At 45.0% G+C, this 19,337-nt stretch overlaps 2 protein-coding genes across 3 annotated transcripts in view; both read left to right on the forward strand.

The window, feature by feature from the left end:
• pdlim2 (PDZ and LIM domain 2 (mystique)) overlaps positions 1-9,391 on the forward strand; it is a 33,547-nt gene extending 24,156 nt beyond the window's left edge. For both annotated transcript variants that reach the window (XM_080003652.1, XM_080003653.1), the window contains exons 7-10: positions 2,578-2,696; positions 5,800-5,945; positions 7,554-7,665; positions 8,087-9,391. In XM_080003652.1, coding sequence (XP_079859778.1) covers positions 2,578-2,696; positions 5,800-5,945; positions 7,554-7,665; positions 8,087-8,273 — 564 coding nt within the window. In that variant the 3' untranslated portion in view covers positions 8,274-9,391. The remainder of the gene's footprint in view (positions 1-2,577; positions 2,697-5,799; positions 5,946-7,553; positions 7,666-8,086) is intronic.
• Positions 9,392-14,712: 5,321 nt separating this feature from the next.
• adgra2 (adhesion G protein-coupled receptor A2) overlaps positions 14,713-19,337 on the forward strand; it is a 34,516-nt gene continuing 29,891 nt past the window's right edge. The window contains exon 1 of the mRNA XM_080003330.1: positions 14,713-15,654. Coding sequence (XP_079859456.1) covers positions 15,428-15,654 — 227 coding nt within the window. The 5' untranslated portion in view covers positions 14,713-15,427. The remainder of the gene's footprint in view (positions 15,655-19,337) is intronic.

Consider the following 19,337-nt stretch of genomic DNA (forward strand, 5'->3'; position numbering starts at 1 on the left):
TCTAAGGTCAAGTGCTATCACAGCTGCATACTCCCTGTCACTGTGGAACTTTTATTTTCCTCTTATTTGTTGCTTTTGCTTAGTTGTTTTTATGGTGTGTTTTTTTTTTTTTTTTTTTGTCTTAATTACATTCCTCTTGGGTCCCATAGATCAGACTGTGTGATTAGAGCCTCAGAACCTTCTTTCTCGCTGTTTGGAGGCGGGTTCCTGGGAACTTACAGACAGCAGGGTGTTTTTTTTTTTTTTTGTTTGTTTTTTTTTTTTAGATGATTGAGAGCTTGGAATATTCACATTCTAGATAAGGCCGCGATAGCTAAATCGTTACTCAGCAATGTTACATAACACCTATCCTCCGGATTCATTAACACAGCTTTGTTTTCACATGCTGCTTGGCTTCAGTAGGTCTCTCTTAAAGTATCTCTAAAGTAAACCTTTAGATTGGTTCACAGCAGGGGACAATATGGACGTCTACTCAAACTGAGATCTGGAATATGTGACATTACATGTCTGTTGTTATTGTTGTGCGTTTATCCCGGGACAAATCGCACAGAGCAGTCTGGATACTTTCTGGCTAAAGGCTTCCTGACTCAAACCACCGATCTGCCCACTCACCAAGAAAAAGGAAAATTTAACTCAATTGAGAACAGAGACGATGTTCAAAGAGTTTCTGAATTGGAACCGGGTGCTGGGCAGTGGAGCCTCTTTATTTGACTCTGCCAGTGCCACTGACTCGGCTCGAAGCCCACGCCGAAATATCAGTTGCGCTGCCTGTCGGAGCCTGGGTGGAGGCCTTGCTACCTGGGCTTCTTACCAGCACCGCACAAACTGGACACGGCGCGGGAAGGGTTGGTCATGGAGCCGCTCTGTGAAACGGGCACTGTTGAGTCATCCGCGGACTCAGCAGACGGAAACTTCTGGATGAATTCGATGTACAGGAGATGTGTTGCTATTTTCACCCAGGTTTATTTTCGGAAGACAGAATGGACCACTGCTGTATGTGGCTGTAATTGGAATTAACCTGATTTTCTAATTGCCATCAATACTTTTGGGTTAGTGTAGAAAGTTTAGTAAGAATGGAATTGCCTCCCACAGTTTTGGCATTACACTAGAGCATTATTCCCGCAGGTGCCGCGGTCTTTCTGCGCCCCTCAAACAACCATGTCTCCTGAAGAGGGCGGTAGAGTGCATGTCAAAAATGAACCTTAATAATTTTTTTTTCTTTTTTATAGCTATATTTATAGCTTTATTTACTATAAGGGATTCTATATAATATGTAGTCACTTATTGCGTTGTGCTGTGGTTCAAAACAATTTGTGTTGTTGGGATTCCTAACAATAAAAATGTCTTGGGTTAGTTATGGGCTGTCTAGGGTTAGACCAGGTGCACTTTTTTTTTTTCTCCTTCCGAACATTTGCCTGGGGTGAATTTTATCATGACACGCCAACAGCACTCAGAAATTCACACCCTAGAAAACTTAATTATGACCATTATTATGCTTAAGTCTAACTTGGGCCTAATTCTAGTGCAGATATTGTTGATGCTGCTTGTCTGTTCTTGTCCACCGCAGTATACTCAGTGAAGAGACTAAATGACACATCTGTTGACATGTTTATGCCATTGCCGTGATTTAAATATTTTCGTTTTTTGTATGATGGAAATGTAGCGCCCCCTTGTGTAAATATATTCCACTATCATTTAGAGCTCAAGTTCAACCATTTTGCTTAATGGAAGAGCCCTCCATAAATAAACCATATTAAATGTTCCTGTTCTGAAGGATATTTGAGGTTTGTGATGTGTGATCTGTTTTTCATGAAAAGGAAAATTGTTCATGACTACTTTGTGAAAAGTACTAATGGTGCTTCATCTGGAGACCTCGGATGTACACCCTCGCTCTCCCCTCCCTTCAAACAATCACTGGAATCTTTTCCAAACATCTGTTACCATGCAAACATCATCTCTGTCATCTTGCTGATAGATTAAATTCCAGATAAATACTAATAAATAGTAATCATGACCGAGCGATGTGGGAAGCAGCAACCAATGGAAACATCCTCTGACACGGAGAGAGGCACCAAAGTAATGGAGAAAAACCCTTGGCGAAGCACATAACCAACACTTGGACCAAACGCGTGGAACCAAAAACGGAGGGGTGGAAACTCTGTGTTAATCCAATATCCATGACAGTCTTTCAGTATTTAGTCTTTTTTTTTATTTTTTATTAAGGACTGTCAAGGAATTGTGCTTTCTACAATGTAGATTCCACTGCAGGACCTTCTCAAACCAAGATGTTCCGTTCAGTCCAAGCCAATTTTGTTCTTGGCCGAGAAATGGCAGCAAATGTTGTCAGTGGAAACATAAGCCTGGCTTCAAAGTGAATGGGGAGCTTTGTTTTAACTCATTTACAGCCGCATGGCTGCAATGCCCGAGTACTTTCACACAGTCTAAACTGTCTAAACTGGTCCTGGGATAATTATCTCCAGGGTCGTATTTTAGAAGCTGTAGGTGGTTTAACTTAACTGTCCGTGATGCTCGAACCTCTGACCTCTCTCTCTCTCTCTCTCTCTCTCTTCTCCACAGGAGTTCTCCCCCTCAGATTTCGGTAGTAACTCTGTGTCCAGTAGGACTCCGACCCCGCCAGGACGCTACTCTCCTCTTAGCCCCATCGACCGGGAGCTGCCCGTGTCTCCCCGGCGAAGGTATGAACATTTTGTGCAGAATACACAAAAACAATTTGCAGTGAACATTTTTATTAGTCAAGACGCAATAGATCTCTCACAAACTTCCTCTTCAATAAAAAATGCGCAGCCTCAGCCAGGCATCTTTGCAGTAGCTGTTATGGATGAAATGTGTATTATAGATGGATTCAATATTCTTGCTGCTTTGCCCCCTTTTGGTGAAGTGAGTTGTAATTTGACACATTACTCAGTGTGGAGCTGCTGCCCTCCACCACCTTTCCTCAATATTCTTGGAATAAGCGTCTTTTTTTTTTTTTTTTTTTTTTTCTTTTTGCTCATTCCAAAGTCAACTTCAAAGCCAATGAAATCAGCTTTATAATCTGGTGAACCCGCCTATTCCTGGAATTACAGTCTTTCATGCATTTTCTCATCCAATTCCATGCCTGAATTCCCTCAGCTGGAGGGTTGGTGTCTCTGTTTTCAGTGTCAGATGAGTCTTGGTGCCTGGTTGACTTTGGCCCTGGCTATCGCAGGCTAGCTGCATGACGTGTCAGCGGCTGGAATCAAATCACCCCACAGCCATTATCCCATAATCCAAAAAGTCTTCCCCGCATCGGCCCACAGTCTGGAGACCCCAGTCTGCACTGCAAGGCCCCCCACCCGCCCTTCCAGTCCAACCACTCACACGCTAAGTTAACACCCACGTACCCTCCCCAAATTTTCTTCAGGCCAATAGAAGGCGGCTGAGGGGCACACCTTTCAGTCTTGCTGTTTTTTCTTCTGTCTTGTCTGCTGTTTAGAGGTGTGTGTGCGTGTGTGTGCGTGCGTGCGTGCGTGCTTGTGTGTGTGTGTGTGTGTGTGTGTGTGTGTGTGCGCGCGCTTTGCATATCTCTGCATATGTGGGTGTGTGTGTTTGCGTGCGCATGCTTTTGTTTTCTTGCCGAGCGACCAGACTGCTGGTTAAGCACACGGACAACTTTTTAGGAAACACAGTTTGGCAAACTCTTTTTGTTGCCGTTGTCACTGAGGTGAGTCCTGTCAATTTCACTTCATTTATTTCGTTTAGCTTGTTTTTCAACAATTTTAAGTTTCATATAAGCTGGTCAGTCAGACACCTCTATTGTCCTCATCTGAAAAATGTGATCCTATCTGTGTTTGGTCTACGCACAAGCATGTTTTCAGACCTGTTTTTTTTTTTTTACCAGATCCTAATCATCATCCTAATCCTTATTCTCTGTGACCATAGAAACCACATATACGTTTGTTTGCAGTGAATCCAGTGACATCTTGTAGATATGATTTAAAATTATTATTACTATTATTCCAGTCTTCAGACTGTAAACTGTGATAGTTATGTGGCTCAGCAGTGTCATTCAGTTCAGCCGCTATTGTTTTGCTGCTGTTTGACCTCCACTCCTCCACTTCTTTTGAGATTGCATGTCGAGAGAGGAAATGTGGGGGTGCAGGGGGAAAAAGGGAAACTGAGATTTCTGAGGGTGGAGCTGAGCATGTGGGATCTCTGAGGGCGTGTGTTTTGGTCTGTTTTCAATTTAAAGCGTGTTAAGTGATGCAGGGGACACGGGTCTGAGCCCTGCCTTCCATCTGTTTGCCTGTTTCAGCCACGCTCACTTAGTAGAAATTAAGCTCCAAACAGTGATGAAAGGCAGGCAGACGAGACACGCATACACACGCACACACGCTTCCACTTTTACCATACATGACACATGCGATTGCTGAACCACATGCATGAAAAAACAACCTCACACACAAAGCCACAGTGTGTGTGTGTGTGTGTGTGTGTGTGTGTGTGTGTGTGTGTGTGTGTGTGTGTGTGTGTGTGTGTGTGTGTGTGTGTGTGTGTGTGTGTGTGTGTGTGTGTGTGTTGAACCAAGCTAGATAGGTTTTTTTTATTAGTGAGTTGGACGTTCTTAACAGTGAGAATTACCGTGTACCACACAGATGGCTATTACATTTCACTGCATATATGTATGAAAGTATGTATATGTATGTGACGAATAAACCTCTTGAATCTTGAAAAGATGAGTCATACAGGAAAGTTTTTAATATGTTTAACTTGCCTTGTAATAACAAGTTATGGTAATGAGTGATTCAGATCTAGGGAGTTGACAGATTCCACTTGACAGATAATTAGTGTTGTTCTTCCCAATATGCTTCAGAGGAATGACAGCGGGCCACACCTGGGAGTGGCTGAGGATCTGTACCTGGCTGACCAGTTCTCACTCGCTCCCACTGTGTTGACACGCCTCTCCTTTTTGTGTGTGCTTTTCAGGGCAAGCGCCAGTGTGTGTTTTTTTTATTTATTTTTTTTTTTTTTTCAACCAGAGGCATAGATATTCCAGGGAGGGATTGTTGTTGCGACCACACAACAAGTCCAGCACATTAGGAAAGAACAGTTAAAATACTTTGCCACCACACAAGGGGATAATAAATTCCCTGTTTGATAATGTGTTAATTAGTTGGCAAAAAAAAAAACGCACTTAGGTTCAATCACTGCAAGACTGCAGGAGTTTACTGCCTCTGAGCAGAGAGGCTGTTTGGCTGGTTTGTGTGAGGCTGAGCAGTAATGTTGGACAAGTAGTTCATATTGGAAACTCCAGATCTCTGCAAATAAACTAGAAAAATCCATCTGCTGTTGATGGAAAGAACAAAACGCAAATATCAGAGTCCTGGCCCCTGGAACGGGTACATGGAAAGATTTAATCACAATTACTGTGATCGCTGCACCGAACAGTGTAAGAGTTGTCACATACTGTATGCTGCGTTAACGGCTCCCATTTTTAAGCTGTTATTTTGAGTATGTTCTCTCAGCGGTGTCCCTGGAGGGAAAGTAAAAACATTACTTTTTCAAATAAATGTTAGCGGGAAAGAGATGGGTGTTGAGTGTAGAGGGAAAGTTTGGGGACCCCCCTCAGCCTCTTGCCTGTGGTGTGTAATCTAGACATAGCGCATGAAGGTCAAAGCCATAAAGCTGGCTGCTGCCGCCTTAATTTCCTCTGGATCCTCTGTGATGTATGTCCCATTATTCAACGTATTGCTTGCAGCTGTCGGCGTGGCTCAACTCCGGTGTCCCTGTCCTGTCGTTGTTGTCTTTGCCCTGCCGCAGCTCCACCACTGACTTTGCCATGCAGAAGTTTGACAGGGACTCGGAGGTGTACAAGATGATCCAGGAGAACAAGGAGTCTCGCACGCCTCCCCGCCAGTCCAGCACCTTCCGCTTGTTGCAGGAGGTTCTGGAGGCAGACGAGAAAGGTGAGCAGGGCACAATGTCCGCAAATAAACTGGAAACCTATGTGGGCCCTCTCTCTTTCATCTCTCACACACACACACATCTAAGAAATATTTGAATGTTTATATGAACAATGATGTATCCGCCTCCGCTCCTCTCCTTGTGGAGTCCTTCAGGGGTCAATACTTGGACCTATCCTGTTCTTGTTATACATGCTTCCTCTGGGTCATGTGTTCAGCCAATTCAATGGCTCTTGCCACCATTGTTATGCTGATCACAGACAGCTGTATTCTTGTCAAACCAAACAACCTTATAAGGTTGTTTGGTTTATTATTTATTTATTATTATTAATAAACAGACCCTATTGTCATTGGTCTGTTTATTCTTCTCATTCTTGTTCTTCTTTTTCTTCAGCCTTTTTGAGTCAGCTTTTTGGGAGGCCTCAAGATTCTTAAAACCTCACTAAACTTTGCACACTCGTCAGTCCTGGCGTGGCATTTGATATTCTGTGGGTTCTTTGCAGGGGCGTGGCAAAACGGCCCTTGGAAAAAAAAAAAATAAAATCAAACTTATTCACTTTTTTCCACGAAAAATGACAAAATTCGGTACCCATGTGACATCACTAGACTTTAAAATGATATTGCTGCCACTACGCGATTCTTTACAATACACCTTCACGATTAAAAGTTGTTAAAATATACAATTTGTCATGTGTGGGTGTGGCAAAGCCTTGAATTTCATGTTCGAAAAAGTCATTGTTTATGTGACTTTTTGGTCACTTTATTGTTATTTTCGTGCTCTGTACTTTCGCAAACTCCTCCTAGGCGATTTATCGGATCGGCCTCAAACTTGGTTCCCACCGACACTTGCACGTCGAGGACCCGGTCATCGCTGCTTGCTGCTTTAATTAATCTTGCTGTCCCTCATGACTGTTTAGATGCCATTTAGAACCTGATGTCTCCAGGTTCACTTGCTTCCAACATCACGGTCTTCCAAGAATCTTGGTGTTGACCAGCACTTGAACTTTTAAAAATACTTGCATCTTTTTTGTAGTTTATAGCATACGCAACATGTTTTGATTCTTTCTGGGATGGTCGTCATGTTTAGGCCAATCTTGCGTGCACTCCGATTTGCAACCACTCCGCCGTTGAACATGTACCATATAAGTCAATAAATGGTACTGTCAAAGGTGTAAGACATGATAATGTGAGGTGTACCTGTAGGGACCCACCTGCGCTATAACAGAATACAAAACAGGAAAAATTGCAACAGCACATCTTCATGCAGCTGTGCTCTTTCTGTCCTTGTTTTCGTTAAAATGTCAATCCACATAACCGTAAATCCTAAATGATGGCGGGTTTTTTACGTTGTGATAATGACCAAAGTGTGGACAGTCATTTTGTGAAGCGTGTCAGTGACTGGTGGTAAATGTAAACACAATACTTGAAGAGTAGCATGACTGACAGGGGTGTTGAAGACGAAGTGACATGGTGGTCAACAGGTTGTCTTTCAGGGAACAAGCCTGTCCAGCTGCAGGCCAGGCTGCCTGCCTGTTGGCTCTTTGTTCTGTTATTCCCTGTCAACTTTGGGAATGTTGGGTGTGATTTCATGTTTCTGCTTCACCTCTCCAGAGGCAGCACTGCGTTTCCCAGGGAAACTTTCCCACAACCCCCCAAAACCCAGCACAGCAGTGGGAGGCGTCAGCAAGTACCACACCTGTGAGAAGTGCGGCACCAGCATTGTGTAAGTCTGCTCGGTTGAATGTCACCTGCTCAATGCACGGTTGAATCTACATCGGACTTGTGATTAGACAGAGAGACAGATACTTTGTTGACTCCTGGAGGGAAATTGTGTTGTCAGAGCAGCTCACATAAATAATCTAGGCAATAATAATAGACTACAATAAAGAAGAATAAAAACAGAAAGAAATCCATATTGACATGGTTAATATTAAATAAAGTGTGTGTGTGTGTGTGTGTGTGTGTGTGTGTGTGTGTGTGTGTGTGTGTGTGTGTGTGTGTGTGTGTGTGTGTGTGTGTGTGTGTGTGTGTGTGTGTGTGTGTGTGTGTGTGTGTGTGTGTGTGTGTGATAGTGTTAACTTGTCTTGCAGTTAACAGTTTGTCTGTATTCCGTCCTCGTTCCGACCGTTCTCCTCTTCCCGCAGCACACAGGCCGTGCGCATCGTGGATGACCGCTATCGCCACGCAGAGTGTTACACCTGCACGGACTGCGGCCTCAACCTGAAGATGCGGGGCCACTTCTGGGCGGGCGAGGAGATGTTCTGCGAGAAGCACGCCCAGGCACGGTACCAGGGCACGGGCTCCTCCCCCATGGTCTCCCCTCATCACTGAGACCCCACCCGCCAAGCCACCCCGCCCTAGACCCACCGGGCTTCCCGCCTCCTCTGGCTGTTGAGCTAAAGACCTTGGGGGGAGGGGTGCAGAGGCTTAACTCTACATCCCAGGATCTACAGTTTCCATAGTGTTTAATCGTATTCCGACTCGAGCTTGTCATTCGTTATCGCCCTCCTTGAAAATGTATGAGAGTCTTTGGTCCCCAGCCCCCGTTGGCTGCCCAGAATACTATTGGCTCTTATGATGTACAGCTGTATCTGATGTAAGCTACGTCGTGCAGCACCAAGTTATTAGAAAAACAAAGCGGGACTGGTTTCCTGATGCTGCGAGGATCTGATTTCATGACAAAAGAATGCCTTTCAAATCTCCTGCTGATCCCCAATTTAAAACAAAAGGGACCAACATTTCAGCAAAGCTTCGTGCCATTCAAAACAAAAAGAGCGTACTGTACACAGATACTAGGTTTTTGTGTGTATGTGCGCATGCCTGTACCCATATACATGCACAAGTGCACTGGTTCCTGTATGCTTTCCTTCCATTTAGGAATTTGCGTTTGAGGTGTGTGTGTGTGTGTGTGTGTGTGTGTGTGTGTGTGTGTGTGTGTGTGTGTGTGTGTGTGTGTGTGTGTGTGTGTGTGTGTGTGTGTGTGTGTGTGTGTGTGTGTGTGTGTGTGTGTGTGTGTGGCTTGTTATCTGGCACGAGATCGGCTCATTGATTTGACGTGCCTCATTGTTCACATTTTTTTCTTCTTTGCATCACAAGGAACTTCTAAAATTGCTCTAGAATTTAAGACCCAAAGCTGTTCTTTTTTTTCTACATTTTTCTTTTGTAAGAAAATCCTATCGTTTGAAAAATATATATATTTGCAATTGTATTCTGTTGAGATACTATTTTTGCTTATAAGGGAATATTGATTAATGCAATATACATATTTTTGATGTTTCTTTGATAGAACTGTATACTACATTCAAATGCATTTAAATCCATAACATACACCAGAATTTGCTTCTAGAGTGAAGAGAATGATTTGTTATGCCTGTCCTGTTAGAGCAGAACTCTGAACAAGACACACTATGAGGGTTTCATTCATATCGCACTTAATAAAATCGCACAACGTGAAACTTGTTTAACATGCCTGTTTTTAATCTTGTAAGCTTAAATGCGGAAGATGTTTTTCCGTTTTAAAGTCATTCATTTGTTTTCTTTTTGCTCAACTCTTAGGTTACAAACTATACAAACATATATATGGAAGAATCCAGACCACATTCATTTTTATGGACCCATGTATTTATATACACACACACACACACACAGACACACACCCACACACACACACACACCCTGATCAGCCACAACATTAAAACCACCCGCCTAATGTTGTCTGGCTCCCCCCCCGTGCTGCCCAAACAGCTCTGACCCGTCGAGGCATGGGCTCCACAAGACCTCTGAAGGTGGTATCTGGCACCAAGACATTGGCAGCAGATCTGTTAAGTCCTGGAAGTTGCACATCCCACAGACGACCAATCAGATTCAGATCTGGGGAATTTTCTCAAACCATTCTTGAACATTTTTTGCAGTGTGGCACGGCACATTATCCTGCTGAAAGAGGCCACTGGCATAAGGGAATACCATTGCCATGAAGGGGTGTACTTGGTCTGCAACAATGTTTAGGTAGGAGTCAAAAGTTACATCCACATGAATGCCAGGACCCAAGGTTTCCCAGCAGAGCATTGCCCAGAGCATCTCACTGTCTCCACTGGATTGCCTTCTTCCCATTGTGCATCCTGGTGCCATCTATTCCCCAGGTTAACAACGCACACACACCGGGCCATCCACATGATGTAAAGAAAAAGTTGTAATGTTGTGGCTGATCAGTGTATTTAGTGTATACTGTATTGCATTGAGTTTGTGTGTGTGTGTGTATACAGTACTCACAAAAGTTAGGGATATTTGGCTTTCGGGTGAAATTTATGGAAAATGTGAAAAGTTCACGCTACAGTGATATATCATGAAAGTAGGGCATTTAAGTCGAAGCATGCAATGGTGATTTCCTCATCTCAATGTATTGAAACAAAAGCCAACAACAGCGGTGGGTTTACCACACCAAAAAATGTCAATGTCTCAATAACTTGTCATGTGCCCTTGAGCATCAATTACAGCTTGACAACGACGTCTCATGCTGTTCACAAGTCGACTTATTGTCTGCTGAGGCATGGCCCCCACTCTTCTTGAAGGGCGGCCCTCAGGTCATTGAGGTTCTGGGGCACAGAGTTACGAGCCTCTACACGGCGACTCAGCTGATCCCATAGGTTTTCTATGGGATTCAGGTCTGGAGAAGGTGCAGGCAACTCCATTTGAGGTCCAGCAGCCGTTCCCTAATGATGCAACCTCCATGAGCTGGAGCATTGTCGTCCATGAAGATGAACTTAGGCCTGTGTTGTTCATGCAGGGGCACAATGACTGGATTAATGATGTTATTCAGGTAGTATGGGCTTGTCACTGTACCATTCACAAAGTGTAGGGCAGCTCTGTATTGACTAGACACACCTGCCCACACTGTAACACCACCACCACCAAAGGCTCGTTTGGTGACAAAAGTGGCTGATGCATAGCGCTCTCCTTGACGTCTCCAGCATCGTTGACGGCTATCTACTACCAAGTTCGGACTTGGGAGTTCAGACTTGGCAAGTTGGAGTACAGGCTCCCGGGGACGGGAGGACGCAGGACGGTCATTCTGCGAAATGCATTCTGGGATACTTGGCGGTCCGAAGTCCACACAAGTCACCGCCTATGCATCCTCGATAAAATGGGTGGAGCAAGTCCACATCTGGCCATTTGGACCGGACTTGGCTTGACACGGACTTTGAATTGGAACAGTACTTGGGCTGCGACTGATGACTTTTCACAAGTCCACAAGAACACAAGTACAGACAAGAACGCAGATTGAGAAAGGGCCATCACCTTCATTTAGCCTGGGGCTGGAGGGGATGATATAATGTATCACGAGCCTTGAGTTTACTGAAATAGAGTAATTGGAGTAGTTCCGACAATGCAGCTTATCCTGGCCACAGTTTATTTCAATATTTTGATGCTCCTTCTCTAGTTGAAAATTCAATAATAATGCAAATCCCTGATACTCCTGGCCCTCTATGACGCATGTTTTGTTGAATGTTTCCAGTTCAAAATCATTATGGGATGAGTGCCATTAAAGACCTGATGGCTGAAAAGAAATGGGTCACTTGTATGCTCGGGAATAAAGGGTGAGTAAGCATTGAACTGAAACCAGCATGTGAGGAGCTTACAGTGCACTAAACAAACCTGCTCCTTCCTGTAATGACGCATCCTGTCAGCAGAGGGCAGCAGCAACATAGCTTCTACTCACTGCCTGTGGAGGGTAGGGTGGTAGAAATACTCTATATACTGTACCTACCTATGGGTTTTAGAAATTCTGTGACACTGGCCTAACTACAACAATTTACATATTCTGGTACGAAACAATTAGTTAATGTGGAGAACAAGGTGAGGGTAAAATAAATTATGATGAAAATAAAAAGAAAATAAATTATGATGCGTCTATAACAACATTACATGATAAAATAATTTGATCTAATTCAGATCACATTAGATCCTATTCGATTGGATCTGAGTAATAGGTACCCTATTGATCCCTAGAGGGAAACTGTGGTATTACAGCAGTTTGCGTTGGATAAAAAGCAGCCTATCACAATAATGTTATATAAAAAAAAAAAATTGAAGTATAAAAACAGGAAATGCTGCCTGTATGCACAAAGATATGTCCTTCGGTAATATGTATAAATACACAGCCAGCCAGAGGAGTTAATGTTCAGTCTATCCAGTTTAAAGCCTGGTGGTGTTGGCATGGTAACAGCCGCCACTCGATGTCATTGAATGTCACTGGCCAGCTACAGATGTTCCTGGAATTTTTCTTTTGTTTATGCACTGGCAGCAGCAGCACAATTCAGAGTAGTTTCACCTCAATCAAACCAGACAGGCCGTTCAGATGCTGGACTGCGTTGGACCCTCTGCGTTTGTAGGAATATCTATTTTTAGAATGCGCTGCTGTATGGAACCACACTACCAAATTGCCAAAGAAGGAGCATCGCACGAGCAAGTCCTCTCACATACTGTAGGCCTATCTGTCACTACCAAAATGTGGCATTGCCGCCGCTAAATCTCCTTTTTTGAGAAGTTATTTCGTTGCAACCTACTTTTGACGTCTCTGAGCTTTGCAGCCTTCCACCTCTCTTACCCCATGTTCTCCCCTTTCCCAACAGGCCTACCCCACCTGGAATGGGCTCCAGATGTGAAGTGGGGAGAGCAAGAGATTGCTCGCCTGGCTATAAGGAGTGAGGGTACTGTGGGGTGCATGGAGAGAGAATGTTGGAAGGACATTAAAGTTTGTCTGGATGCCATTAAGTACAATTTGATGTAATGTGCAGTTTGGGACGTGACATTTAAAATGGAAACCGTGCTCTCCAGATGAGAGAGATTTGGGCCTGTGGAGACGAAGGGGAGTGTTGAAGCCTTATTTAACAGCTTGGATAAACAGCCCTCTGTTTCGATGCCGAGCAGGCGCCCATCCACTCCTTGTGCTTCTCTTTTCACCCATCACGCTGGGTTTTCGGAGGCAGCTCCAGCGTATAGTATCAAATACAGGAATAACAAGCCGGGGTGCACCGCGGGGGTCAAAGCACACTGCGCCATTGTGCAGCTGGGCACGCTCGCAGGGCCGGGGTGCCTGCCTCTCGGGTGTGTCAGCAAATGCACGTCAAGCCCAATTGCACCAAGTTTCCTTCAAAATGCTTTCTGGTTCACCTTTTCATATTTCAAAATGCTCTCCAGATTTCACTTGCTTCGGTTTCCATCCTCCTGTGGCCGCTCATATATCAAAAAAAAAAAAAAAAAAAAAAAAGGTTTTTTCAAGGCAGAGATCTGTGGAGTCGAGAGTTCTGGGAAAAAAATTTTCCCCCTGCAGACACAAAAATAAAAAATGAAAAGGAGGCCTTGAGGAAGTATATGATCTTATGTATTTTTTGGATTCTGCTTTATTCTTGGGGAATATGAAAACTCCAAAGTTGACTGTAATCAATTTTATTCTTCTAGACATTAAAAAAAATAAATTAATTAAAAAAAAAAATATATATATATATATATATATGTATGTATAATATATTATTATTTTAAGCTATAAAATAAGCCGGGCACAGGTGCTTGCTTTTGTGCAATGCATGATGGAGTATTCCACCATGATATATATATATAAGAATATTCTGTTTGTGTTAGTTAAAGCCATTAAGACTATATATATATATATATATATATATATATATATATATATATATATATATATAAACTGGCATGTCACATCTCCAGATTTTAACAACGATACTGTATGGCCAAAAAAAAACAGAACACATTGGTGTGATGTTGGTTTGCCTTAGTCTGTGTGCGCGACTGCAAAAGCTAATTTAGATAATTATCCTAAATACGGAGGTCACTTTCATTTTGATAGCCAACTAAGGTCATGCTATTATCAAAACAGAGCCCTGAGAATCAATTACTACCAATCACTTTGAGCAAAACAACACATCTATTTCGTCTTGTGGGCAACGAGCTGGAGTGGCTATGTTCAGACATTTCCCTTAAATAAAGAATGATCTGCATGTACACTTCCCTGCGTCCTTTTCATTGATTCAAGTAGAATCACTTGAGCTTTGGGAAACAGAGCTGACCACACGATACACAAGGGGCCTTTAGAGCTCATTCACAACATTATTTTGATCTCCAAATAGGTGCCCACAATTTGACCGCATTGGATAAAGATTCTGTCTCTGGGACCCCAATCTGCGAAGATTTGTATTGTTAGTGTTGTATTGTAGGATTTAGTCCAAACCTCCATACCTGTCTATACTGTATTATAATTACAGAGGTAACAGTAAAACTAGGATCATACCAGTCGTTATTGTGTATTTTCTAATGGTGCTAACGTCTTGTAAATTATATAATGGCTGAAGTTTATCTATTCATGTTTTTTATTGGGGCTGCCTCTTGAAGGAGCCCCTGGCGGTCCCCAGGCCGTATGTTCAGAACCACTGGATTGGAAACATCATCTAAAAATCACCGTTCGTGTATCCCCCCAATATAACTCATTTTTTGGTATTAAGACCTCTTCATTCTATACAAAGAAAATCGATATTACCCATGAAGCTTATCCTATAACTTCCTGCAGCTGACGGGAAGGCGCTAGGACCGCGCGGACAAAGAGCGCACTTCTGCGGAATGCGCGCACTTGGGGTAGTAAGCGAATGTGTGCGTGCGTGTGTGTGCGTGTGTGTGCGTGTGTGTGTGTGTGTGTGTGTGTGTGTGACAGAGGCAAGAAGGCAATACCGCTCGATTTGGGGATTTACACAGAGCAGTGGATCTGGACCGCTCCAGCTCTGGTCCGTATCAATAGATTAGCGCCGGGGAGACCGCAGTGGATCTGGATCAGGTCAGGACTTCTGGACCTTTTATAAGAAAAACTTTCTGAAACCTCCACAAGCAAAAACAGATGAAATCGTTTTGAGATCAGAGTTACACGTTTGGTGACATTTCCATCCGGTGGCTATTAACAATTGACTATTTATGGACCCAACTACACGCAAATGGAAGTGGAGCAGCGCGTTGAATGACCTGGGAGAAGATAACGGGAACTGGGAATATACGCGCGTCTGACGCGCCCGGAGTGCGCTCTGTGCGTTGAAGTCCGTTACTTATTATTTTACCACCCTGAAAGCGTTTTTGGAGTGTATCTTTGAATAGAACTTTTATTCAAACAGAAGAAAACGGACGCATCTATGGAGTTTATGATGAACCGTGGAGCTGCGGTGCGCTCAATCTGCAAGGACATAACGGGACACTAGAAAGTAGAAGTGAAGGTTTTTGTTTTTTTCCCCAGAAATGACTAAACGGTGATTTCATTTTCTACTGTCGATTATAGTTGGAAAAGAAAACAAAAAAAATTGTGAAGTTGTCCTTGAGCTGTGTTCGGACCCCCAAGGGTTGGGGGTCAGACCCCCTTGGGGCCGTGTGAAGCTCCGCACCGGGATGGGATGACGGAGGGTGAGCTGAGGTGAGATCCAGAGGGGACCATGTCCGTACCGGGGCGTCTGCTGCTGATGCTGCTGCTGCTGCTCTCCGCCTCCACCCGGAGGCTTTCCGCCTGTCCGGGGCTCACCTCCTCCGGCTGCAGCTGCACCGAGGAGCGGCCCAAGGCGCACACCTCCACGGCGGCCGCTGGGAAGCGGGTCAGCTGCAGCAAGGAGGAGCTGTCCGAGGCTCCAGACGCCAGCCTGCTGCCCAACAGGACCGTCACCTTGTGAGTTTAAAACTGCCCTCTCACACCTTCCTCAACCATTATGTCCCCATCTGTAAGAGCCATTCACTTAGACTGACCATTATGTCCACATCTCCAAGAATCATGGACTCATTATGTCCCCCTCGGTAAGATTATTTAATATCTGGTTGCACTGACGGTTTATTTGGGGGATATTCTGTTGTTTTGCATATAGATCAGTGTCCATGGGTCCCCAGCAAACGTTTGGGATCAGCTTCATTTGAGCTTTTCTTTGAACAGGAAAGAATGAGGCCACCAAAAATAAGTCATTTTAAGGGAAAGGTAGGAAAGACGATGTTGAGTTAATGTTTTTAATCCAGCATTTCTCAACATGGGGTCCGGGGACCTTCAGGGGTTCCTTTAAATTAAGGGTTCCAGGGGGTCCCCAGCCAAATGATAAATAGTTCAACTTCATTTTTATTACATTTACATTAACACCATTAGACAATGTACATTGATAACTGTTTTGATCGTAGTTTCACTGTTATCTCCGGGGTGGAAGTTTGGAGCTAATCATATCGAACAATAAAAATCTCAGAAGAGAGAAAATCTTGATACATACATGTTGAGACAAAACAGCCTCGTAATAATCTGCGTCTGCGTTCTAATCTTGCCCACACACCCTCAACTGTGACCCCATGGCCTAGGTTTTAAGCGTATTCTAGACTTGCTGAGGTAATAAGTCTTGTTAGGTCATGAGTTTACATCTTGATCTAGTTTAACTCTGCAGAGGGAAGCTGAACCGAGCTTCTCTGTAAAGCATTAGGAGGATCATTGCGAGGGCAGACTGCAACCCTGATCTGGCCCTGCTTTTTTGTCACAACTCTGTCACTTCACATTTGACTTTGACCCGGGAGAGTGCTCTCGAGCTCGACATCCAACACCCATCACACGTGGTGGTGCTGCGTCGGCCCCGCAAAAACCAGACGTTCCTCCTCTTTCTATCCGCTTCTTTGTGTAATGGCAAGTCGGCTCATTCTTTTGACACCATAACATCCACTGAATCGCAGGCTGCCGCCTCCCAGTCGCCTTGCCTGCAGGAAGGAAAGGTAACCATTGTGTGAGCCATCGTGGTAACTACCAATAGACAGCGTTGTAATCATTGTGTTCTGGGCTCTTAGTCGGATAAATCATTATTATGAGGCAGTTTACGCTATCATTTATCTTTGTAGACCTATTTTTTGGGAAAACTGTAAAACAGTCCAAATCACTGGTGAAAACAAACTATCCCCCATGATGTATGAACAAGCCCTTTTAGAAGAAACAGATTATTTTCATGCTGTCGTGTACATTTACAGGAAATTCTATTGTAATTCGACACTGCCCGCGGATTCGCTATGTAACCAAATGAATCACGTCTTCAAAGACATTGCTCCCTCACTTTCCCAAAGTAACGTTGACCCGGTGGAAGCTGCACGCTGGCACAGGAAAGAGTCCGAGTGGCCCGAGCGGAGGAGCCATAGGAGGCACAGTAAAGGGATTTATGCCTCGAGGAGCCGAAGACAGTCAGAGGCCCATTTATAGGGCCTTATGTTTCTGGCTTAATAAAGGCAGTATAAACATCTGTGGAACACATTGCTCCAAACCCAAGGAAAATCTAAAAAAGAAATGGCCTGGGTGGCAGCGGTGGAGATGATTGAAGATAATCGTGCATCCGTGCACCTACTAATTTCATTTTATTTGTTTTCCTACACATGTTTAGCATTCTCCAACTCTTTTATAGGGCCGCGTTTAAAGAGAAGACATTTCGTTCCACAATCCGTCTAAAATTCCTCGCCCCGAGTAAGTTAACTGATGAGCGCGTTAATTCTCACCCAAAGAGATTCATCGAGTTTCTCCGAGCATCTGCTCCGAGCGTTGCTCACAGCATTAGCTCCAGATGTGGAATGTGAGAAGTTATGTTGATATTCCTGTTATTCCTGACATTCCACCGTCTGTCCAGGGAGGGTGGACAGTATCCCAGGTGCGGCATGGGGCGCTCGGCACTCCCCTCGCGCCCTCCGTCACTCCCCTGATCCCAGGGCCCGACGGGCTGCCCCGCTGCCCTCTCTCCCGGGGCGTCTCGGAGGAATGAGCGGCGCGGTGAGGGCCGGGGCTCGGGGACACCGCGGCCCGCGGCTTCCTGGGCCGGCCGCTGCATGTAATGCACAACAGCTGGCCTCCGTGAACATTCCAGCCGAGGCCCCTCAACCTCATGGGAAATCCCAACGGGGATTTGTTTATTAAAACTATTACTTGGCTGTTTGTTGGCGTTGTCACCTTTTCCTTTCTACTCGTGCTGTCGTTGGAGCTGCTCTGCGGAAAATATTGCTGATCAGAATCTCATGGAATCTTCTCGTTATTTGGTCTAGCAGAACAGCTCTCAGACAGCTCTTTCACCTCCTCATCCGTTTCCACACTTACACTTTACTGGTGACTCAGGGACGTGTGGTCCTCTTCTACCCCGGTCCCAACGTTCATTTCTCTCTTCGTTTCCCCCTCGGTCTCTCTCCCTCTTGTTCCCTTTTCTTTATCTCCCGCTCTCGCTGCCTGATTCTCCCCCTTCCCACCCCTCTATCATGAGTTCATCCACACTCAGTAACTCTCAACCTAAATATTTAGTCGTCTTGGTAGGAAACTGCCATGTCCAAACTCCTTCCAGATGTGGGTCTGCGCAGGCCTGTGTTTAGGCCTAATTATGCACGGCTGCGAGGGAGCCGGATCACTGCGAGGGAGGAAGAGAACAGGAAAGTGGAAGAGGGAGAAGAAAACGATAAGAGCACAAAGCGGGCTCACACGTTCTGGGGAGAGAAGCGAAGACGAGGAAGGCAGACGCACGATACGGGGGTGGGGTGGGGTGGGGGTAGAGAGGCTGAGACGAGAAGAGACCGAGGGAAAGGGAGAGCGGTGGAGGAGAGGAGGGAGGAAAAATAGAAGCTTTGGCGGGCGGTTCAGAGGGATGTGCCCCTGGAGACTGCGAGCTCCCCGGCCTCTGACAGACTCGCAGACCTCCGACATTTGGGTGAAAGTAAAGAGACGCGGCTCCTCGTGCAGCAGCGCCGCTAGGAAAGCACCGCTTCATGTTTCTCATGTGGGACGCCGAGCACTTTGATGATTTAGCCAATGGAGGAATGTGTTAATACTTGTGAATGCATACACACTGTGTACATTAAAGCCCTTTGCAACACACGCACACACGCACACACACTCGCAATCGTGCACACGCACACTCACACTCACACACGCACACACACACACACACACACACACACACACACACACACACGCACACGTACTCTCACGCACGTGCGCGCACACACACAGTGCATTTGGTTTCCTTCTGAGGGCCATTGCTGAGGTTGTGTTTTGTTTGACACATGCAGCTGCTGCGAAGAGAGACTTAAGAGAATATTATTTTTATATAGCACGGTGGGAAGGCGGGATAAAGATTATATTTGGGTGCGTGTGCACTTAATGGCTGGCGGTTTCACTCGGGGTTAAAGTCGCCGCCCCGCCCTTGGCCATTTGTTTTCGCTGTTTGTCAGTGACGGATGGGCTGTGGCTCAGCGGGTGCCAACCCAAATAAGCTGGGCACAGATGCTCCTCGAAGGGGTATCGGTGCCCTTCAATGCGACACTCCACCCACCCAAAAAGACAGCTGCAGTGGGAGCGGCCGCACGGAGCTC

Source organism: Zeus faber (genome assembly GCF_960531495.2).
Source record: "Zeus faber genome assembly, chromosome: 7".
Lineage (NCBI taxonomy): Eukaryota > Metazoa > Chordata > Actinopteri > Zeiformes > Zeidae > Zeus > Zeus faber.